Source organism: Onychomys torridus, chromosome 19 (genome assembly GCF_903995425.1).
Source record: "Onychomys torridus chromosome 19, mOncTor1.1, whole genome shotgun sequence".
In the NCBI taxonomy this organism is placed as follows: Eukaryota; Metazoa; Chordata; class Mammalia; order Rodentia; family Cricetidae; genus Onychomys; species Onychomys torridus.
In genome coordinates this window covers 7773472-7796626 of record NC_050461.1, presented here as the reverse complement: position 1 = coordinate 7796626, position 23155 = coordinate 7773472, and the positions used below count along the sequence as shown (strand labels likewise).

Sequence of the window (23155 nt, the reverse complement as noted above, 5' to 3'; positions counted from 1 at the left end):
TGGCACCCTCAGAGGCCAGAAGTGTTGTTGGATCCCCTGGAGCAGGAGTTACAGATGGTTGTAAATTGCCATGTGGGTGCTGGGAGCCAAATCTAGATCCTGTGCAAGAATCACAAGTCCTTTTAACCACTGAGCTATCTCTCTAGCCCCGCCCCCATCTGTAATTCTATATTTTCCTGATAATATGAATGGCCTGTATTTATGCTAAAACCATATTTTGTTTTTCTTAAAATGTTTAAAAGCTAGGCCAGAGCACAGTTTTAATCTCAGCACTCAGGAGGCAGATGAGTTCAAGGCCAGACTGGCCTATGTAGAGAGTTCCAGGACTGGCAGGGCTACATAGAAGCTATCTTTAAAAAAAGAAAAAATTATATGACAGTTTCCTGGAGTTTTTGTTTCTAGGTCCCCTAGGATGACCTTCAACTTGTGGCCCTTTGCTTCTGCCTTTTGACTTCAGGGATCACGTTTGCACCACCTCACCTGGTGTTTGCAATGCTGGTGATAAAATGCAGGATCTTTGCATACTAAGCAAGCACACTACCAGCTGAGGTACATCTCCAGCCTGGAAAATTTACTTTTCCCTAAGAGTATTTTTGCCTTTGCTTCTGTTTTTCAAGGGATACGATCTAGGAGTGCTGTATACTTGTATGTGATTGATGCTGTCAGCATCACAGATGTGCACACACAACTGTTTCCTTTGCTAACAGCTGTTAAGAATAGTAAAGGCTGGGGTGTTCTGTGTTCATATACCTCCTAAATAAAATGATGGAATCCATGTGGCATTAATATTCCACATTGTCATAGTAAAAACTGGCACTAAAAATAACCTTTCAAGGGCCAGCAAGATGGCCCAGTGGGTAAAAGTTCTTGCTGTACATACCTTGTGCCCTGAGTTTGATCCCTTGATCCTAAATAAAGATGGAAGGAGACAGCCAACTCCACAGTTTTCTTCTAGCCCCCACACACAAGCTATAGCACATGTATCCACATGCACACGTCACAGACACAGTAATAAATTTTTAAATTTTATTTTATTGTGTTTATTGGTGTTTTCTCTACATGCATGCCTGCTGCTGCAAAGGACAGAAGGGGGTATTAAGTCCCCTGGAACTGGGGTTGTGAGCTGACCATGGGTGCTAGGAATCAAACTCAGGTCCTCTGGAAGAGCAGCTGGTGCTTTTAACCACTGGTCCATCTCTCCAGCCCCACACCAAAACCCTTTCAAATGGAATTAAATACAACTATATTACCTTATCACATCAGCTCAACCCCCTGAGCCCTACAGGAGTCACACAAGTTTATACTTATCTTTTTTCCCTAAAGATTTAGTTATAGTTTGCTTTAGCTTTTAATACAAACTGGTCTGTTACACTGACTAAACATCCATAGCATTCTTGAATTCAGTCCATCTGTCAGTTTCTGGCTGACAGGACTCCTGAATCACGTTTATTGAGAAAGGCATGGCTTGTCTACACAGAATACTTAGTAGCACTTACTGGTCTTACTTTGGCTAGTCTAGAGAGTATTGACTGACAATACCCTGTAAATCAGTTTGTGGATGTAACTCAGCTTGAAGCCCCTCGGAGAATAAAAACAGAATATGCTGGCCCTCTCCCAAGGGGGAAAACTCACTCTTTTACCCAGTTCCAAAAGCAGCATAATGAAAAGGGGGTGGGATTATAATATGTGATCTGTTTAAGCAGTTGTAAATTTAGACATTTTAAATATGAGTGGTTTAGAAAGATTGGAATTTTTTAATTAAAAAATTTTCTAGTCTCTCACTTTTACATTATCATTTTCCCTTTTTCTTTTTTCCTTTCAGACTTTTTCTTTGTGTATAAAACGCAAACAGACTAGCCTCATTATGCTTTAAAAATACCTATCAGATTACTCTGTTTTATCGACAGCCTTTTTTGATTATGAATATTTTACAGACATCTTTACATAGTGATGCAAGAACCCTTTTTCCTAGGAGAGAGGCTGTTGCTTTTCTCTTACCACTGTCTACTTTCTCAATTTCCATTCTCTGTGAAGACAGTTTATTACGGTTTTCAGGACTCAGAACTCAGCACTGTTTTCTTTTCCTTTGGTTTGGTTTGGGTTTTCCTTGCGATGCCCAGGGCCTTGTATCTACTAAGCAAGCGCCCCACCATGAAGCTCCGGGCCCAGCCATGCCATCCTTCATTAACTCAGCTACAGCTTCTATCCACTGCCCACTGTCAAGGCAGGCCATGAGTCATGATAGTTCCCAGTGGAAATGGTTTTATTGTCATTCTTCGTGCCTTAGAACCAAGAGAGATGAGTCCAGAAAATTCCACAGAGAAGGGAATCAGAACTTCAGAAGAATCCGGTGGTGTAGCCTACAATCCCAGCTACTCAGGAAGCTGAAGCAGGAGGATCACAGTTTCAAGGCCTGCCTGGGCTAGAGTGAGTTCAAGAGCAGCCTGGGCAACTTAATGAAGCCCTTCCTCAAGATAAAGTGAAAGGAAGGCTCAGATGTAGCTCAGTGGTAGAGTGTCCTGCATGAATGAGGCCCTGGTCAGTCCCCAGTAGCAGCAAAAGGAAAAGAAAATCATCACAGAGGGTAAGTAAGGTCCATGACAGGCTGATGGATAAAAGTACAGCATAGGAACAAACCCGGAACAAGGATGGTCCCACTCAGGAGGAGGCGATCGCATGGAGCCACACCACTAAAAAAAGAGCTACAGGCAACTAAGGACTCTGAGAATGAAGAACTAGTCCTTTCCAGGGAGAGCTCACCCCTAATTGGTTATGCAGTAGGAAGTGGTCAGCCTTGAAATTATCTACACACAACATTATATAAACTTAGCAGGTTACATTTATATATTTAGGGGAGAGAGAGAGAGAACATTTGAAGAAACAGAGGTCATGAATTTGAGAGAGAGCAAGGAGGTGCATGGATGGGACTGGAGAGAAGAAAGGGAAGGAGAGAGGGGATGATGTAAGCTTATTACAATTTCAAAAATAAAAAATTATAAAAGCAAAATAAAATTTAAACCCTCAAAAATATATAGTGTAGAGGAGAGGAAGTTTTTAAATATATGTGTGTGTGTGTGTGTGTGTGTGTGTGTGTGTGTGTGTAATATTATGACATATTCCATCCAAGATCATACTTAAAAGATTTTCCATGTTTATTTGCTGTTATGGTTTAAGTTGGCAATGTCCCCAAACATCATGGAGACACTTGGCCTTTGGCTGGTAGCATTAATTTGGGACATTTTGGAAAACTGAAAAAGTGTGGCCTGGCTAAAGGAAGTAGGGATTTGATTAGATCTTACGGGTCTGCCCTTACTAGCTGCTTCCTGACCACTGTGGCATAAATGCTCTTCTGCCGTGTGCTCCACAGCCACGGTTCCTTCCTATGAACTAGACCGTCTGAAGCCACAAGCCCACAGCTCTGTCCTTCCTGAGGCTGTTTCTATCAAAGGTTTGCTTCACAGCAGTGCACAAGCCACTGGTGTCTTGCCTAATTATAAATGCTGAGATTGGCTTTTTCCCCGTCCTTTGGTTTTTCCAGACAGAATGTCTCTGTGTAGCCCTGGCTGTCCTGGAACTCAACTCTGTAGACCAGGCTGGCCTCAAACTCAGAGATCTGCCTTTCAACTGCTAGGATTAAAGGCGTGTGCCACCACACGTGGCTGAGATTCATATTTCTGGTAGAATTTTCGAGCTACTGAGAACCCTCACAAACCCTCTTCTGAACCCTCCTTCATCTCACACTTTAAGGAAACCAGAAGTGGAGTTGACCCACCTCAAGTCTCATAACAGAAATCTGTAGCCAGCCCTGGACCAGGATGAAGATGCTCTCACTCTTGTGTCTGCTGTTCTCTTGCACTGCCTTCCCCTTGGGCTGCCAGGGGCTCCAGTTGAGACACTTTGCTTTTCCCTGGACCTGAAGAACAAGCTCCCTGAATATTTCTCAAGGTCGTTCTTGTCTGGAGCACCAGGGAGCCGGGAGAGGAAGTCTTAGAAGGTTTGGATTTTAGGTCCTAGATTCTCCTCTGGGTGCCATTATCCTCATAGCTCTTAAAACAGTTTTTCATTATGCCCACACAACATACTCCCATCTAACATTACTTTAAATCACACACCGAGTGCCCATGTGGTGGTCAGAGGACAACCGTGGAGTCACTGACTTCTTTCCACCACGTGGGTCTTGGGGATTGAACTTACTGGCAGCCTGGCAGCCTGGCAGCTTGACACACACTCCTGACAGCCTGTCACAAGCACCTTTGATGGGTGGAAGAGATGACCCAGTGGTTAAGACCATTTGTTGTTCTTGCAGAGGATCTGGATTTGGTCCCCACACCCACATCAGGCAGCTGTGAGCTACTTGTAACTCCAGTCCCAGGAAACCCTCTTCTGGCTCCATGGACACATACTCATAAATAAAATGGGGTTTGGTTTTTTGTTTGTTTTTTGGGTTTTTTGTTTTGTTTTGTTTTTAAGAGTGTGAACCAGGCATGCCTCTAATTCCAGCACTCCAAAGGCAGAGACAGGAAGATCTCTTTAAGTTCAAGGCCAGCCTAGCCCACATAGTGAATTCGAGTCAGCACTGGAACAAACAAATGTTAAATGAGTTTACTGCATTATGAATGAGTTCTTTATATAAATATTTGCAGTTTCAAAGCAGGTTGGAAATTAAATTCATTTTTCTTTGTTAGGATTATTTAAATGAACATTCCAGGCTATGAAAAGACATTTTACATGTACAGTAGGCATGTTAGCCTAGGATACAGTCACCTCCTTTAGGCTGTTCCTGTTTTCATGCTGTCCCTTTTGCTTCTCTTTTCTGGTTGCCATAGCTAGAGGTATATGTTCAGATACAGCCAGTTATAAGTACAGGTCATCAATAAACTATAACATACTAATTGTGTTAAAAGAGTCAGAACAAAATGTTTTTGTTGCTTTTGCCTCGTCTGGAATTTCAGGGGGGAAATTTCTGGGTTATCCAAAGCCAGATCTACTGTTAAAAGTTCATGCCATCATTTTCACAAGTCCACGTTGGACTTTCTCTCTATAAATCCCTCTTCATGTTACCAGTGCTGGTCTCAGAGCTCTGACTGTTTCAAATCCATGGCATCTCTTAGTGAGTGATTGATCTGTATTATGTGTCCAGCCATCAAGGAGATCTTGGGATGTTGCTTGTATAAACTGTAATCCAATCTGATGCTATGTGTTTAGTTACAGTCTTTCCTAGACCTATTAGCGATATTCAATCCTTCTGGATTTGGGAATAGGGCTTATCTGATACTTTCAGGGGAAAAACATCCATTCATTTTTCTCTGCTCCCCACTTAAATAACTCAACACATCTGGTAGTATTGTAGGATCACTATGCTTCCAGTTCCTCTGTAGCTTACATAGCTATAATATTCCTTAAGTATTTAGTTTCCTGAAGGACAATGTGGTTTGAAGAAGAGGGGGAGACTGTGGGTCTTACAAATTAGCTCGAGTGCAGAGATTAAAAAAAAAAATGCCTTTAATCAGCAAAATTTCCATATCAGTAGCAGTATGCAATATGAATGTAAATAGAGCTAAATGTTCATGTGTTAAAATTTTAAAGCAAGTCTTCAAATCGATGTCACTTGCCTCTAAGAAAAGGCTTATTAAATACAAGGTACCCGAAATTAAAGTATTTTCATGTTTGAGTATGTATCCCTTGGCTTACTTCAATTACAGCTATGATAAAAGCTGAAACCAAATCCTTTAATTCAATCAGAACTGAGCTGAATTTTAGGAAGCCAAGAGTAGAAACCAGATACAGGCGGCGTAACATAGGAAGTTAAATAGACCAGTGTGAAGACCAGTGAAGAGAGGGTGAGGCAACCTTGAAGAACTGTTTGAAATGTCTGCATTGAACATTGCCAGTTATCCAGCTATGTGAGCATCTTGAATGACGATGCTTCATGTGAACACTTACAAAGAGACCACTTCCTGTTCTCTGCTTGATTCACAAACAGGTTCAACACCTTTGATTTGCTTGGGTTTGTTTCTTCTTTGTTTATTTTCTTGTAGTTAGCCTTAAATAATAACAGTTCTGCTAAATTTGCTCTCAATATTTATAGTTCTGTCAAAACTTTCAGTGTTTATGGTATATTTGACCCAGGAGTCCTATACCAAATATGTCCATAGTGCATTTTTCATTGTTGGTGGTGTACCAGGGCCCCAGACTTAGTAAGCTCCAAGACGTTAGCACATCTGACTCCGTGATAGAAGTACCGTTGTTCAGGTTGTAAAACTCAACACATAGACAGCACCACCGGCCAAAACTAAACAAGGGCCTAATCCACAAAAGTCCATCGTTACGGAAAAGTCTCTCAATCTACTAACCTTGCTTTTTGGCTTCTGTAGTTCTGCTTCTGGCTACCTGTTCTTGTTAACTGAGTATGTCAATCTAGGACATGATTTTTGTACTTAAAAGCGCACCTGAGAAAAGCTGGGGGCTTTCAGGAATCCCAAACAGTGTAGTCACTGGCGGCTAATGAAAACTGTCTATTGTCTTAAACCCATGTCCAGGCATCTTCTCTGGTGAATACTCCACACAGTTGGGTTTTTTCGAGAACAGGGTCTTTCTCATAGCACTGGCCATTTTGTAATTTGCTGTGTAGTCCAGGATGGCCTTGAACTCACAAAGATCTGCCTGCTTTGCCTGGGGAGTGCCATGATTAGAAAAATGCACTGCCACATTCCGCTCCGTGTGTTTTATGTGCAGTGGAACAACCCGTGAAAGGGGAGCCATTTTCTTACTGTTGAGTGTCCTCTCACAGTTAAGTATGAGAATTAGCATTGTAATGGTTCCCAGAATGGGCTACTGAAAAAGTATCCACTCGACAGAAATAAACATCCAGAAAAGAAATTGAGCTAATAGTCCATTCATTATGTGAAATTTAAAATTAGGTTCAAAATGGTTGCTACTGGATTTTCATGTATATTGGTGAAATGCTATGCTTATAAGATTTTCTTTTTGCTTGAATTATGGTTAGAAAAAAGTTGGATCACAGCTTTAATGTCCAGGTGGGCAATCCATTTGCCAGAATCTTTGCACAGAACTCCACTTTTTTTTTTTTTTTGTCAGACACAAATCCTGCATTGTGACCAAGCCTCCTGAAGTTAAAAAAAAAAAAAAAGAGCTACATGTTTGAATTGTTCTTTCAATTTTTCTTTTCCTTCTTGTCTTTTAGGTTGTGGAACTTTTAACAAGTGCTCTTAAGGACTTGGTGCATGGAGCATACCAGGAAAATTCTGCTTCGGCCAAGGTACAGAATTGCAGACTTGTAAAGTGTTAAGGTTAAAAGTGCTGCTGCAAAGCCAGGGTTGGACAACCAACATTTCATTCTTGTTTCATGTTTAAACTCTATGTGATTTTTCTTTTTTGGGTTAGTGTTTTGGCTACAAATTCACGGCCATACGCTCAGTACATGGCAGCTTTAGCCAATTAATGCAACCTCTTCTCCTCTGGCTGGAAGCTCAGTCTGTTCAGTCTGCAGCAGCCAGGCAGACACCAGGGCACTGCTGGCTGCAGGTAGCACAGTCAGAAGGGCCACTGGCAGGAAGGAGCATTTATGCGGAGGGGCGGGGCCCAGCCAGCCCCAGAGAGAGAGGGCCCTGTGTCTGTGCACTCCAGTTTGGCTGGCAGGAAGGGCGGGACGAGAGCAAAGTGGCTTTTTATCCAAGGTCCAGAATTTGCCGTTATTAGAGTCTCTGTGATAGAAACTAGACTGGTGCACACTTGGATTGTTTTGATTAATTTTATAGGCTCAGAATTAGGGCTTTTTGACTCATTTAACAGGTCATCTCAAGAAAGGTTAGGTTTTATTTCCTTAAAATGCAGTTATTTCATTTCAGTGGGAAATTAGATATGAAGTGCATGCTTCATTGCCTGGCAGCGTCATTTACCATGATACCTACTGTTAGAAGGGATTCATTCCTCTCAATGGTTCATTATTCTAACTTCCTTAACTCCTGTATTAGCAGATTTCACTCACTAAACACATATATATGTGTGCATATCCTAAGCATTAACATGTCCACTTGAAAAACAATAAAGTCCAATTTTACTAGAAGTGAAACAGGGCATGAGCAACTTAGATTTAAAAGCCTTTTTTTTTTTAATCTGAAGGAACTCAAACTCTGGAAAGTTACAACAGTGGTTATTGAAATGTGAAGAATTTTGTACTGTGGGCATCTGCTAGCATTTGATTCAGGGAAGCGCTATCCCCAAGAGGCATATCTGACCTCACCTAAGCAGCATGTGGGTGTGTGGGGACCTCACAAGATGTAGAGCACAGCGACCCTGTTTGTAAGGTTTTACAAAGACAGGAGTGGCTTCTCTCTCTGTGGCTGAAGGGCGATAGCAAATGATCTGGTCTACTCAACGAAAGGATGGAGATGAGGGCAGCTAGGCAAGTGCCATTTTAAATCCTGCTTCTTCATTTGACCTTCACAAAAGTGAGACGGGGAGAGAGAGGGAGCTGTGAAGATGGAGATTTAGAAAAGGTTGAATGATTTTCCAAGGTTACACAACGTACTTCCAAGGATTGGAAGATCCAGCGCTCTGCTCTTAGCCTCGTACTCTACCCCCACTCTGCCTTAACAAACCCAGATTCGACAGCTTCCGTAGGCCGTACCTAAGGTCTCACCAAATCATTACTGTAGTGACCTGTTGATGCGGTTAGACGTTGTCCTCTCCTGGCATGTTTCAGAGGCATCCAACTTAATCCCATATAAGGTATTCATTAGTTACTAATATCTGTCCATTTTGGTTTTTAGGGTGTTTATTTGTTGAGATAAAATGTCTTGATAAGTTTGGCTGGACTCGAAACAGTCTGCCATGAGTTCAAGACTAACCTGAACTACATAATGACATCTAGGCCTGAGATATAAGTGAGACTGCCTCAGAGAAACAAAAGCAAGTGTACACACTGTGTCATCTTCCTGCCTCTGCCTTCCTTAGCCTTCCCCTGCCCGCCTTGCCATCATAGGTGTGCCACACACACTTGAGATCTTAAGGTGGGCATTGCTGTTGGTCTGGTGACTTTACCCACTCCTACTGCGTGTGCACTGTGGTTGCCCACTTCACTAGTGATTGTGTGAACATTTGGTAAGTACTGTGTCCTACAGCCAACAGCAGCAATAATAAATGACAACAGGAGTTTTACAGTGCATTCTTCACATCATCAGATGAACACTTTGTGAATGAAAATGTTATTACTTATAGCTGATAAATAGCATCAAAGCTTAGTGTCTAAAACTCATTAATTTGTCTGAAGGTTAGGGGTTAGATTTGAACTCAGGGGAGTTGGTTTTTTTAATTCTAAGTCCCATGCAGTTTCTAAAATCTGTCATGTGTTTGGAAAGAGAACAGAAGAAACAACAAAGACTTTGAAGGGTTCCTGATGTCTTCTCATTAGCTAGTGCATTGTTTCAAAAGAATACACAGCAATGCCTTGTTCCTCTGCCCTCCCCCTCCCGTCAAGGTCCTTTAAAGCACTTGAATCTTTTCAAAGCAGTTAAGATTCAGAACATAGCTAAACCATTGCAGGGTGAGTGATTTTTCAGTAATGGAAACAAAAGTACACAGCTGACCACAGCAGTGGGAGTGATTCGTACACCCTCCATTCGCACCCCAGGTCCAGTTGAAATTAACCCCATTTTTCTTCCTAACCAGAGCCCAGAGCCTGCCCCAACCTTCCTGAGTGTGCTTGCCATTCCAGGAAAGGAATCCCTTCCAAGGAAAAGGGAGAGCCCCTCCCCCCCACACAAACACACAGACCGGGCTGCCGTGTTCTGACATGACTGAGACGTTACCACAGGCGGAGGTCACATGGTCTCTGTTGCTCAACCTCCCCAGCCTTGAGCCGGTTCATCGCAGAATTGCTTTGAGCCTCAAGTGAGCTGCAGGCCCTCTCATCTCTCTAGGGATAAAAGAATACAATAGCAGTCTGTTTTCTAGGTGCCAAGGTAATGCAGTGATGGAGATCTGGTAGTAGTGAGTTAGCTTTCTGAGGAGCAGTGTCTCTGGGACTCTGGGTGCATTAAAGTGAGAGGTAATTGGAACTGGGTGCTTTATAAATCACCTTCTCCTTTGCTCAGGTTCACTGTAAAAATATTTTTACTTTTGCATTTACTAGCTTGTGAACCATTTCTTCCTTACAATAAAAATTTAACCCTTGGACTTTTAAAACTTTGTATAAGAAAAAAACTTTTTACTTTATTTTTTTTTCTATGATAGCTAATTAAAGAAATCAATTTAAAGCAAAGTGTAGTGTACACACCTTTAACCCCAGTGTTTGGGAGGCAGAGGCCAGCCTGGTCTATAGAGTTCCAGGCCAACCAGGGTTATATAGTAAAACCCTGTCTCAAAAAATAAACAAAAAAGATGGAGCTGGAAAGATGGCCCAGGGGTTAAGCGCTCTTGCAGTTCTTTCAGAGGACCTGAGTTCAATTCCTAGCATCCACCTTAGGCATCTCACAATGCCTTTAACTTATTTCAAGGAATCTGAGACCCTCTGGCCTCCTGGGGCACCTGCCTGTATGTGGTACACATAACATAAACTCAGGCAAGCACACATACATACACACAAATAATGAATCTTTAAAAAAAAAAAATGAGGAAGAGAAGCAAAGAAAATAACCCAGCTAAGTAGAGAACGGCATTTTAAATGGCCATTTACCATGTATTTGCATTGCCAGCCCACGCTGCTTTATTATACACAGTTTCTAGTTCTCACACCAGTTCATTTTTACAGCAAGGAATAACATTTATTCTTCAATTCCCAACTATACATAGATTAAAAAGCAAGCTGCTGTTTGCAGTAATTCGAACGTAGTCAGTGAAACTCCTAAGCATTATCATATGTATCAGTGGTGCAAAAGAGAACCATTCCGCTTCTGTGCCTAAGACAGTGAATAAACTACTGCAAAGGGCAACTCAAATGCTCTTTATCTTCTTAGTGATAGTATTGTGTGGTTTTAAGATTGATGCCAAGACTAGAACCTGTAGCTTAAGTTTCTCCAGTCCTGCCCAGCCCCTTGGTAGGACGAATCTCTCCCACCCACCTCCCTCAGCCACTTGGTCCCAAGTAAACACACAGAGGCTTATATTACTTATAAACTGTATAGCCTATGGGTCAGGCTTCTTGTTACCTAGCTCTTACAACTTAACGCAACCCATTTCTATTAATCTATATGTTGCCATGTTGCCATGGCATTACCGGTCTGCTGGCATCTTGTTCCTTGGGTGGTGGGCTAGCGTCTCCGACTCCACCCTTCTTCTTAACCTTATCCTGCCCTGCCATAGACCAATCACAGTGTACAGAAAGACATCCCACAGCAAGAACCTTTGTTTAAAGATTGCAGATAACATATTGTCAGAATACTTTCCTGGTCCTTGGGAGGGTCAGTATTGGGATGCAAACCAGTCTCATGCACAGTAGGCAAGCAAGTGTAAGCTCTGCTCATACAGAATAGTTATGTTCTCATTGTACTTGATACAGCTATACTTTAACATTGACTTTGGAGTCACAAACCAGAATGCTAAACATTTCAACAAAGTTACCAGTTGTTTCTCATTAGTAAAAGAACTACATGATCAATACAGAATTGAAAATGCTGCCACATGTGATGACACAGACCTGTAATCTCAACACTTGTGAGGCAAAGGAGGACCGCTGCAAGTTCAGAACAAACCTGGTCCCCATAGTGAGTTCCAGGCCAGCCAGAGCTACCTAGTGAGACCGTCTCACACTTTAAACCGTAACTGACACACTGCAAACGGTCCGGAAGAGACCCACGTGACAGCTCACAACTTTGTTACTCTAGTCCCAGGATATCTGATGCCCTCTCCTGGCCTCCAAAGGCATGAGGCACACACTCAGACATACAAAGCATCTATATAGAAATAAAATTATATATATATATATATTAGGGACTGGAGAGATGGCTCAGTGGTTAAGATCACTGACTGCTCTTCCAAAGGACTGAGGTTCAATTCCCAGTACCCACGTGGCAGCTCACAAATGTCTATAACTCCAGTTCCAAGGGACCTGACACCCACACATGGACATACATGCAGACAAAACACCAATGCACATGAAATAAAATAAATTATTAAAAAATATTTTTAAAAATGTTTTCAAAGTATAATTTGAGTAGCTGTTTGATAGTTTATTTATAGTACTATACTGTAAATTACTGAACCATTATACAAATTTTGTGTTTGTAGTAGACTAACATCTTCATGCTTATAACTCTGCTATATTTCACAGTTTGCATTTAAAAAATCTAGAGCTAAAGATGAAGCTTAGTGGTAAAACTTGTCTAGACTGTGCCAAGACCCTAGTTATGTTTCCAACAGCTCCCCTCCCACACACAAACTCTGAAGAATATTTTACATCTACACATGTGCTTTGTTTTTGTTTTTCGAGACAGGTTTTCTCTGTGTAGTTTTGGTGCCTGTCCTGGACCTTGCTCTGTAGCCCAGGCTGGCCTCGAACTCACAGAGATTTGCCTGGCTATGCCTCCCAAGTGCTGGGATTAAAGGAGTGCACCACCAACGCCCGGCTCACAAGTGCTTTTTATATGTAATACTATAAATATAACAATAGTAATTAAAGAAGAGGTCTCATGAATTTGAGGGGGAATAGGATACACAGTAGGAGGAGTGGAAATGATGTACATACAGGACTCATGTTTGAAATTCTCAAAAAATCTAAATTAATTAATGAAATGATGTGCCTTGCTGTCCTTAGAAAAGCCTACTTAGGAGACTGGCCTTGGGCTGCCAGTGCGATTTTGGATTTAGGAGCTCTCTTCCCTTTGATAGATAAAAACAGTTCACAGTACCTAGACTGCTTCTGAATGTGATGTGGTCTATGCTGAACCCCTGCTGTTCTGAGAGTCTGGAATTGTCTTACATTCTAGGCAGAGAGTGCCTGTAAGACCAGCCCCAGTCAAACCCTGAGCACTGAGTCTCCAGTGACTCTGACCACATTTCATGCATAACTCACACTTACTGTTGGAGTTCTAAGCATGCCCATGACTCTACTGGGGTGTGCCTTTGAAAGGTGTCTAGGTTTCTTCTAGACTTCAGCTACTGAGACTCCTTCCCTTTACTGATTTCCTTTGTGTCCTTTCCTGTGTGTGTGTGTGTGTGTGTGTGTGTGTGTGTGTGTAAATTTTTTTTGAGGCAGGGTCTCACTGTTTAGCCTGGCACTCCTGGAACTTGCTTTGTAAACCAGGCTGACTTTGAACTCACAGATTCACTTGTCCCTGCCTCCCCTGTGTTGTGATGAAAGGCGTGTGCCACCACCTGGCCATTCTAATTATTTTTTACTGTAACTGTGATTCGACCCTATAGTCTTCGAGGTGACTTCCTAACATCATCAGACCTGGGGGACAGGAACTAGACAGAGAGAGTGGTTGGGAACACTCACTGCCCTTCCAGCAGGACTCAGGTTCAATTCCTAGTATCCATTCTGAGGCTCATAGCCATCTGTGGCGCCTGTCCCAGGAGATCCAGTGCCCTCTTCTGGCCTTCACTAGCACTGCATACAAAATAAAACTAGAACAGGAATACACGCAGACAAAACACCATAAACATAAAAATAACTACACTTAAAAACAAAATTTAGCCGGGCAGTGGTGGTGCACGCCTTTAATCCCAGCACTTGGGAGGCAGAGGCAGGCAGATCTCTGTGAATTCGAGGCCAGCCTGGTCTACAGAGTGAGTTCCAGGAAAGGCACAAAGCTACACAGAGAAACCCTGTCTCGGAAGGAAGGAAGGAAGGAAGGAAGGAAGGAAGGAAGGAAGGAAGGAGGGAGGGAGGGAGGGAGGGAGGGAGGGAGAGAGAGAGAGAGAGAGAGAGAGAGAGAGAGAGAGAGAGAGAGAGAGAAGTTCCATTTAGGGGGGCTGAAGAGATGGCTCAGAGGTTAAGAGCACTGACTACTCTTCCAGAGGTCCTGAGTTCAATTCCCAGCAACCACATGGTGGCTCAGAACCATCTGTAATGAGACCTGGTGCCCTCTTCTGGCCTTTAGTCATACATACATATGCAGTATACATAATAAATAAATAAATCTTCTTAAAAAATTTAAAAATTGGAGTAGTGGGTTAGGACTGCTAACATGCTCATTTTCTGAAATTGTACCTGTTTCTTCTTCACTGACTACTGCTTCTGCCTTAGGAATTTACCCATAGTCCTTTGTGAAGCCGTGCCTCTGACTCGCTGATACTGATACAGCCACTGCTTCCCTGTCTTCATACAGACTATGCTGGGGACTTGGCCCTGGATCCCAAAAATAAGAGGCTTTACTCTAGTTTTCTGGATAATTAACAGCCACTGAAATTGTAGCGATCCAGTCTGGCTTTTTTAAGCAGAGTTTATACTTTACATACATATTAGTCATAGGATTTCTGGGGCAAGATAAGTCTTATTCTTTTATTTGTCTAATGTTTATACTTCTCTTCCTTTGATGCTTAGACAGCTTTTGGGTCAAATATAAAAATAAGGTAATTGAGCCTTCTAGAGATCATAGGTGCTGTTCCTGCCTGCAGAGCTCTATGCCATTGTCTAAAATGTGACAGCAAGATAATTATCCTCATGGAAGAAATGATAGGAGAGAGATGTAAACAAGATGTCACATCTAGGTGGGGAAATCAGAACATCTTTTCAAAAAAGGGTCGGCTGTATGAGACGGACATTGAAGGATGGAGGAGATATATTGAATGGAGGACATTCTAGGTAGAGGAGTGACATGATAAAACAGTTCAGATTGGGGTTTCTTTCATGTAGCAATAAAGAAGCAGGGAAAAACAACACTGCAGCCAGCATGGTGGTGCACACCTGGAATCCCAGCTCTCCAGAGGCAGAGGCAGGTACATTGTCCTTTATTAAAATTGCTGCTGCCTTTTAAACCACAGCGGTCTGAATCAGTAACTGTAACTCCACTACTACCAGCAGTGCTTAGGCCGCAAGCGCCATAGCCCGAGGGAATTTTGTTTCCTCAGGCCCCAACACTTCCAGTGCTATGAACTTAACTAAACCTCTCTCCCTCTAAAGAACTCAAGATTCAAAGGTTAAGGTGGAATTCTGCTCTTCAGAGGCTGAATAGCAAGTCACTCACCTCCTCTCCTTGGAGTCCTCCAAAAAGCCCTTTTCCTTCTCCTCGCCCCTCCTTTATAAACTCTTTCTCACCTGGCTCCTCCCTTCCACTTCCTGTCAGCTAGTTGCTGACTCAGCCTTCTGACCACAGGTGAATTTTATTTAATTAAACACATCTTTGCATCATTAAACAAACATTCCAGAGCATAAACAAAAATAACACACCTTGAAATAATATTCTACAACACAGGTAGATCGCTTGGATTTGAGGCCAGCCTGATCTACATAGTGAGTTCTGGGTCAGCCAGGGCTGCAAACTGAGACCCTATCTTTAAAAAAAAAAAAAAAATGGGGGGCGGGGGAGGGACCCTACTACAGGGATGATTTATGGCGATGGTGGAAGATCTGCAATGCCAGAATGTTAAGCTGACACCATTTTAGAAACTGCAGATGGATAAACAAGGGGCTACTGTATGGTTGACATTCTGCCCTTCTTGGCATTCATACCACGGTATCGCCTGTTCAGAATCCACTCTACATACCCGGTTGGAAATACTTTATTATCTGTCTTACTTAATTATTTTTATCTTGATCAAGAGTGTTACCATCTGGTGTTTTTGTCGTCATTAGGTCTCTCCACAAGAATGTGAGTGCCACTGTGTTTCCAATACCAAAACAGTACCTGGCATAGCAGCAGTAGCCCCACCCACCTGTTGCTAAATTAATTATTTCGAAAGATCTAGAATGATTGTAATGGAAGATTTTTCTCATATTTTGGGAGGGATTACTAATCTACAATAAACTAGAAATACTTAAAGTACACTGCTGATGTCTAGATAGATATATGTTATGCATGGACCAAAGAAGCTGTTGTCACAATTAAGTTGATATTCGTCACCCCCCCCCATAGCTTCCTCTTTTGCATTCCTCCTTCCTGTGCTTTCTGCTGTGAACCAGGTGTCTATGATCTCTGTAAGTTAGTGTGCATGTTTGTCGAGTGTTATATAAATGGATCTAGAAATATCAATACTTGGACTCGGGTCTTTGAATGCATCCATGCTGCATATATGCATAGTTCATTACTGCTAAATAATATTCAATTGTAGGGATCTACCACAGTCTATGATCCACCTACTAGTGAACATTTGAGATGTTTCCAGTGTTAAAGTATTCTAAATGAAGCTACTGGCAGCATTCATGTGTGAACAGCCCATGTAAATATATACTATTTCTCTTGGGTTTACCTAGGAATAATCATGTTGCTATTTATTTTATTTTGGATAGAAACCTAATAGAGGACTTGGTGTGTCATACAATGGGTATATAGTACTTTGTGCTGGCTAGTTTCCATGAACTTGACACAAACTAAAGTCATTTTGAAAGAGAAACCTCAATTAAGAAAGCATGCCCACCAGATAGGCCTGTGGTGCATTTTCTTGATTGATGACCAATGTAGAAGGTACCAGCTCACTATAGGTGGTGCCGCCCCCAGGCTTGTGGTCCTGGGTGCTGTAAGAAAGCAGAGGGGGCAAGCCATGAGCAGGCCAGTAAGCAGCACCTCTTCATGGCTTCTGCATCAGCTTCTGCCTCCAAGTTCCTGCCCTGAGTTCATGCCCTGACTTCCCTCAGTGATGGACTGTTGCCTGGAAGTGTAAATGAAATAGTTCCTTTCCTCCACAAGTTGACTTTGGTCATGGTGTTTTATCATAGCAATAGAAACCTGAAGACATGCTTTCAACTGCTGAGTCATTTTACATTTCTGTCAGCCATGTATGAGAATTCCGGTTTTTCCACACCTTGCTAAAACTTAATGTGACCACTTTTTAATACTTTAGACATTCTAAAATATAATTTTGGTCTATCTTGCAGTTTTAGCTCATTGTGGTTTTAGCCACAACAGTGTTGAGCGTCTTGCATCTTTTCATGTTTATTTACTATTAATAAACATATATGATGCCCTTAGGTGAACTGCCTCTGTAAATACTTTGCCTATTTTAATTGGGCTGTTTAATATTGGGGAGATTTTTGGGGGTTGGGCAGTTTTGTTGGTTGTTGGTTTGTTGTTGTTGTTCTATCTTGCATCCTACAATCTTACTAGTTTGTTAGTCATAATAGCCTTTGACTTTGTAGATTCTGTGGAACCCCTATGTAGACAGTCATAACACTTGTGAATAAAGAAACCCTTCTTTCAAAGTAAATGCTTTCTTGTTTCTTTTTCTTGTCTTATTGCACTAGGTAATATTGGTAGAGAAAATGTTCCCTAGATCATTGTCATTACTACACATATTTCAAGGTCATCCAAGACTGCAAGGTTTTTAAACATTTTATTTCTTTATTTTGTATATGTATGTAAGTGTGTACATGCCACTGTGGAGGTCATGTGTAAGGTCAGAGGACAACTTTCAGCAGTCAGTTCTCTCCTTGAACCATGTCAGTCCTGGGGATTGAACTTGAGGCATCAGGCTTGGCAGCAAGTATCCTTGCGTGCTGAACTACCTTGCAGACCCTCCCTAGGCCATTTTTTCAGAAATTTCATGTAGTCTGTTACTTTGAAAGATGAGCTAACAATCTTGCTTACTGCTTGCAACAAAAGCAATAGATCTGCCCAACTCTGGTCTTCAGCTTTGGCCAATGCCTCCAAAATCGTAGCATCCATCAAAACTGTTATATTGCCTCTGCAGGAGTTGGATCAAAAGTAACTAATGCAAACACGTGGTGCACATGTCCTGCATGGCTTAGTACATATAGTCCTTCCTCTCTAACTCAAGAGCATTGCACTTTTACTACCATTCATAAAATAATAAAAGTTGTGCTCGATTTGGCAGCACATGTACTAAAATAATAAAAGCTAGCTTATTAGCTTGTGTGGGGTAAAAGGAAATCCTCAACCCAATAACCACATCCTATATAAGTGTATAATGTGGAAGTGTTTGGGATGGACAGCCCGATGTTACCTGTAGGATTTTTGGTTCTAGGGCTTTATTTTTCTTTTGTTTTGGGATGTGTGTGTGTGTGTGTGTGTGTGTGTGTGTGTGTGTGCGCGCACGCGCGCGCTCACGCTATGTGCTTGTTTGTGTATGCAGGCACACACATTCCTTGCACCTCTATGGAGGTCAGAGGACAACCTCAGGTGTTAGTCCTCACCTTCCTCTTCCTTTGGAGCAGGGTATCCTGCTGTTCGAGGCTGCAAATGTGAGCCTAGCTCGCCTGCAAGCTTGTAGAGGATGCTCGTTTGTTGCCATAGCAGCACGGAAATTAAGACCAAGTGCTTTAGGTAGGTTCGGGATCGCAGTCCAGCAGTCCACACACGTGCATGACTGAACTGTCTCCCCAGATCCTCCTTCCTTTTCTTAGAGTCTCTCGCTTACCTAAGAAGTTCCCTGCTTCCTAGGAATTTTGTCAGGAATTAGTACTGGATTTTAAGACAGCCATAGTGGCACACAAAAGAGAATCAAAACTTTGAGACCAACTTGGGCTACCAAGCAAGATTGTACCTTCAAAAAATAAAAAGTAAAAAATAAAAAAAATCGATGCTGGGTATGTGATTTCTATAGAATTTTTTTTTCTCAATAACTATTGAATATTGAAATGGCAATTTTTTTTTCCCCCCCCCCCCCCCCCGAGACAGGGTTTCTCTGTGTAGCTTTGCGCCTTTCCTGGAACTCACTTGGTAGTTTAGGCTGGCCTCGAAGAAATGGCAATTTTTTAAATGTTTTTCTTCTTTTAGGTTTTTGGTTTGCTTGGGAGTTTATTTATTTATTTATTTATTTATTTATTTTGCTATAGTAAAGATTGAATTTATGGCCTCATGCATACCCTTTTTTAGATTATTTTATAATCTATGAATATGGCAAATTAATTGATTTTTCAAATATGAGGCCATACAGCCCTACTTGAGCATGCCATCTTTTTTATAAATTATAAATTATTGGTTTTGCAATGCTAAGATTTTGTTAATATGTATAGCTGTGTTCAGTGAAAAATATTGGTATTATTTGGGGTTGACTGTATCTGTCTGGTGTGGGTATCAAGGCAATAGTGAAACATCCAGCATCCTCACAGTGAAGCTGCGTGGGTCTGTGTGGGACTAGGTGTGTGTTTGTTTATCACTATGGGTTTAATTGCCCTAATAGTTACTGAACTGTTCAAACTATGTCCTTCACATGAGCTTTGGCAGTCAGTTTATGTCCCATAGGAAGATGTTATTTCACACAAGGTAGCAGATTCACTGGCACAGAATTTGTAACTCTGTGACATCAGTCTCCTTCATCCCTAATACTAGGAGTTTATGCTTTCTCTCTTTCTTCCTTGGTGTTTAAGTTAGAAGTTTACTTTTTTTTCAGTATTTCAGCTGGGATGTTCTATTTGGATGACTCTCTTATATGCAACTTTAATGGTATCCCAGAAATCTCTGTTATGTTGCCTTTCATTTCACACACATCAAACACTTACCGGTTTTCATTTTAATTTTTTTCTTTGACTTGTGGTTAAGAAATTTGTAACTTTGTTTTTGAATATTTGGAATATTTTCCAGGTGTCTTTTTGTTATTGATTTATAATGCTATTGTTATTAGAAAACTTTTTTGTGGGATTGGGGATTTAGCTCAGTGGTAGAGCGATTGCCTAGTAAGCACAAGGCCCTGGGTTCGGTCTCAGCTCTGGAAGGAAAAAAAAAAAAAAAACCTTTTATAAGATTTGAGTTATTTTTAACTTATTTTATCTTATTTTATTTTATGTGTTTGAGTGTTTTGCCTGCATATATGTGTGGTGTGGAATGTTCTGTATGTCATATGTGTTGTTCTGATTGGTTAATAAATAAAACACTGATTGGCCAGTAGCCAGGCAGGAAGTATAGGTGGGACAAGCAGAGAAGAGAATTCTGGGAAGTGGAAGGCTGAGGCAGAGAGACACTGCCAGCTGCCGCCATGACAAGGAAGATGTAAAGTACCGGTAAGCCAGGAGCCACGTGGCAAAGTATAGATTAATAGAAATGGGTTAATTTAAGATGTAAGAACTAGAATAGCAAGAAGCCTGAGCCATTAGGCCAAACAGTTTAAATAATATAAGCGTCTGTGTGTTTATTTTATAAGTGGGCTGAGGGACTGCTGGGGCTTGGTGGGACCCGGAGAGAAAACTCTAGCTACATATGTGTATTCAATATGTGCATGCCTAGTGCCCACAGAGGCCAGAGGAGGGCATCAGATCCACTGGAAGTGGAGTTACAGACAGTTGTGAGCTGCCATGTGGATGCTGGGAATTGAACTCAGGCCCTCTCAAAGAACAAGTGCTCTTAACCACTGAGCCATCTCTCCAGCCCAATTTGAGTTACTTTAAATTTATTGTAGGCTTGTTTATGGCCCAGATATAATGTATCTGGATAAGTGTTCCATGTTTAGTTAAAGGGAACACACATTCTGTTGTTCCTGGAGCTAAATAGCCACTAAGCCATTTGGTTGGTGATGTCATTTAAGTATTCACGACTTGTTGTTTTCATTCTGCTTGCTCTGTCAGTTACTGAGAGAAAGGTGTATTCGAGTCTCTATAATGGTTTTTAACTGGCCATAGGGGTGCATGCCTGTAATCCCAGCACACAGGAGTTAGAGACAGGAGGATCAGGAATCCAGGGCCAGCCTGGGGACATGAGACTGTCTGGAAAAGAACAAAGCCTAGCATAGTTAATTAATTAGCAAGTTTAATTGTGGATTTTTTCTATTTCTCCTTCTAGTTCTGTCTGATTCTCCTCCATGTTTTTGAAAGCTCTGTTATCAGGCACACTAACCTTTAGCATCATTGACTCCTGAATTATCTAAATGATTTGATCCTTTTTAGTTTTCATTGGTATCTTTTTGGTAGTAAGCATTCTGATTTGCTCCTTTGTGTCGTTCTTCCCGCTCCCATTTCCCCTGGTTGTTGGACATGGTCTCACTGTGTGTGGCCCAGGCTGCCCCAACTCCTGGCATTCTTTCCTGTTCTCCCGAGTGCTAGTGTCGTTTCTGTTTCTGCTTCCCATGTTCAGTGTTTCCTGTTGCTTCTTGACTGTATGTGATATGGTTGTGAAATTATGACATTAGACATGGAGGTGCAGAGTTTGGAGTTTGCTCTGCTGGGTTTAAATCTTGCTTTATTCCAGTATCTCCTCGATATGCTCCCATTCTCTCCTTTTGGAATGGTGTTTATTTCCTGTGCCACTGTATGTGGAAGTATGTGATCTGCTTTTTTGTTTTGTTTATATTGGGGATTACTGATAGAATTCCTAGCCACTCCCCCATGAATGAGCATGCTCTGGCAAGATGCTTAGTCATCCCAGGGCCTTATATCCTACATAATCCACGTGCTGCATGATCATGTAACTTGTGCATATGCGTGGCAAAGCCACCTAAGCCCGTATGCGCATGTGCGGGGAATCTATAAAAGTGGGTCCCACTCATCCCTTCGCCCTTTTTCCTGCACGATCATTCCCATAGGCCTCTGCACATCCCTTCTGTTCCCTTCCCCTAGTAAACTCTTATAGTGGCCTTTGTCATACCTCCGTGGCTTTTCTCACATGGTAAACAGCACCACTTTAATGAATAATAATGTGCTGCTTAATAAGTAACAGTTACAGTTAAGAGATTGCCATGACTCTCAGAAGAGATTTGCACTTTTGACTCCTAAACAGTGTTGAGTCTATGATGCTGTGGGGACTTTTGAAGTTGGACTGAGTGCATTTTTGCATTATGATATGGCTACAAGCCTATGGGGGCTAAGAAGTGGAATGTGGTGGTTTGAATAAGAATGGCCCCCACAGGCTCATATATTTGAATCCTTAGTCACCAGGGAGTGGCACTATCTGAAAGGATTAGAAGTAATAAGAAGTGTGGACTTGTTGGAAGAAGTGTGTCACTGGAAGTGGGCTTTGAGGTTTTAAGGGCCCAAGCCATGCCCAGTGTCTGTCTTCTGTCTGTATGTCTGTCTGTCTGTCTGTCTGTATGTATGTATGTATCTCTCTCTCTCTCTCTCTCTCTCTCTCTCTCTCTCTCTCTCTCTCCCTTCCTTCCCCTCCCCCATCTTCTCATCTTCTCTCTCCCCCCCTCCCCAACCCTCTGCCCTCCAGATCAGGATGTAGAACTCTCAGCTCCTTGTCCAGCACCATGTCTGCCTGCATGCTGCCATGCTTCCTGCCATGACCATAATGGACTAAAGCTCTGAACTGTAAGCTAGCCCACAATTCTATACTTTGCTTTATATGAGTTGCTATGGTCATAGTGTCTCTTCACAGCGATAGAACACTGACTGTGATCATCCTGTTCCATGTATTTTAGCCAGAAGTGCTAGACCAAAAGACTTTTTGACCTACATTATAACATCTTTTTTATAAAATAACAAACACAAACCTACCCCCTCGTGAAATATAAGTGCCTTTGTGTTGCTACTATACTAAGTGCTTATTAGGGGGTGAGGGGGGTGTAAAGCACTTCAGTTGTGGGAATAAGAAGTGAGAATTGGCACCATTGTGTGCCTGGCTGACCGGGAGGGAAAGGCGATGAAGCCGTTATAAAGGAGGGCTGACCGGGAGGGAAAGGCCATGAAGCCGTTATAAAGGAGGGCTGACCGGGAGGGAAAGGCCATGAAGCCGTTATAAAGGAGGGCCGCTGTTAGAGAAAAGCGCGTCAATGCACTTGAGGTTAGATTGATGGTGGCGTCTGGCGGACTTTTCAGATACAAACGTCAAGAGCTCCAGAGATGGGAGTGAAGATTCATCCTTGTAGACTGATGAGTAAATGGGCATTGGTGCACAGAGAAGGATGAAATGAAATGGAGACTGTGGGGAGCAAGTTGGAGTGACCGTAGCACAACCTTTCTCTGCTGTAATTGGATTTTGAATTTAGCATCATTTCTTCCTGACGACCACTAAAAGAAGATGCGTTGTGTTCTGGAGTTTGCATTATTTGATTACTAGTGCTATAGAGAGTTCTTGTTGTTTTTTCCAAACATTAAACAAGGGGCTGGGGATATTGCTCAGGTGACTCCTTAGCAGGTACCAGGTCCTGA

The 23155-nt window shown here is 42.0% G+C and overlaps 1 protein-coding gene across 1 annotated transcript in view; it reads left to right on the top strand.

Moving 5' to 3' along the window:
• Pdss2 (decaprenyl diphosphate synthase subunit 2) overlaps positions 1 to 23155 on the top strand; it is a 231211-nt gene that overhangs the window by 136040 nt on the left and 72016 nt on the right. Inside the window, exon 4 of the mRNA XM_036168915.1 lies at positions 7205 to 7279. Within this exon, the coding sequence (XP_036024808.1) occupies positions 7205 to 7279 (75 nt within the window). The remainder of the gene's footprint in view (positions 1 to 7204; positions 7280 to 23155) is intronic.